General features: G+C 44.8%; 1 protein-coding gene across 1 annotated transcript in view; it reads right to left on the bottom strand.

Moving 5' to 3' along the window:
- The window catches only part of LOC111964485 (multiple C2 and transmembrane domain-containing protein 1), a 65,820-nt gene that overhangs the window by 25,461 nt on the left and 39,119 nt on the right, over window positions 1–1,240 (bottom strand). The window contains 1 exon segment of the mRNA XM_070443545.1: window positions 1,042–1,232. Within this exon segment, the coding sequence (XP_070299646.1) occupies window positions 1,042–1,232 (191 nt within the window).

Genomic DNA, 1,240 nt, shown 5'->3' with positions numbered 1-1,240 from the left:
CCCTCTCTCTATCTCCATCCCCTTTTTCTCTTTCCCTGCCCCACAATGTCTCCCAGAGTGGAAGAGGGTCATACTTGAAAGGCCAGGTAGTGTACACTGTAAAAAAAAAAAAAAAAAAGAGAGATGTTTCCACATACAATTGTGAGGTAACCAGTTGCGATAGGATTGTGAATTTGTTCAACCGAAATTTCACACACAAACATTTTGTTGAGAAAAATCACAATCCTATTGCAGCTGGTTGCCTTGTACGTTGAAGCAACTTTGTTTTCTTCCTTGTCTCTCATTTTTAGTGTAGCCATTGGGTCCATGTCTAATTAACCCAGTAGATCATGAATAATACATTGACGGGATTCATTTTACATCCTGGCACCGCAGATGCCTCATCCCCCTCCGATGTAGAACACAAAATAACAGAGTGTTCCAAATTCCCGCTTCCAGTTCCACACTGCTCCAGATACAGACGCAAAGAAAATACAGTCTAAGATGCTGCTGTAATTAAGGCTTTAATTAAAACTAATCAAGGGGTAAGAACCCAATAAATTCCCCTGATGGATATTAAATCTGTGTGAAAGAGTGTCAGGGAGATGGAGAGAGGGCATGTAGGGATATTAAGCCAGGCTACATCAGGCTAAAGAGACTAATTGGAGTTGGCAGGTATGGAATATGCTACAGGAGGCTAACGGGCTAACTACCAATAGACTCACTTTGTTCACACAAGGCTTCCAACGATGCTCCTTTACCACCGCATTCGTCTGTTGGACGCAAACAGTTCACAGACTCAGCACCACTAGACCCTCAATACACTATAGCTACTGGCTGCCTTACATTTCTTCAGAGCTAAACGTGTTTAGCGCTGGGCTGGAACAGAAACCTGCAACCACCCTGTTGTTTTTCCGGGACTGCAGTGATCTGGTTCCCTTACCGTGCATCTCATCAAAAATGAAACGTGTTAGTGCCGGGCTGGAGCAAAACCCTGCACTCCCTATAGTTCTCCTATTGTGATAAGTGTTGTCAGTGGGTAAGTGGTGGTTTAACACTTACAGTGGCATCTCTGTGCGGCTCATCTATGGAGCCGTCTTTAGGCCTTAAGGTGACGGTCAGCTCCAGTGTTCCCAGGTCTACATCAGGGTAGTGAGGGTCCTGCAGTGTTAGAGTAACTGGTATTGCCCTGCACAGGAATAGATCACATTCAACTCGAGTGTGTCTGTCTGAGTGTGTGTCTGTCTGAGTGTGTGTGTGT

The sequence above is a fragment of the Salvelinus sp. IW2-2015 genome, linkage group LG5 (assembly GCF_002910315.2).
Source record: "Salvelinus sp. IW2-2015 linkage group LG5, ASM291031v2, whole genome shotgun sequence".
In the NCBI taxonomy this organism is placed as follows: Eukaryota; Metazoa; Chordata; class Actinopteri; order Salmoniformes; family Salmonidae; genus Salvelinus; species Salvelinus sp. IW2-2015.
This window is presented reverse-complemented; position numbering and strand designations above follow the sequence as displayed.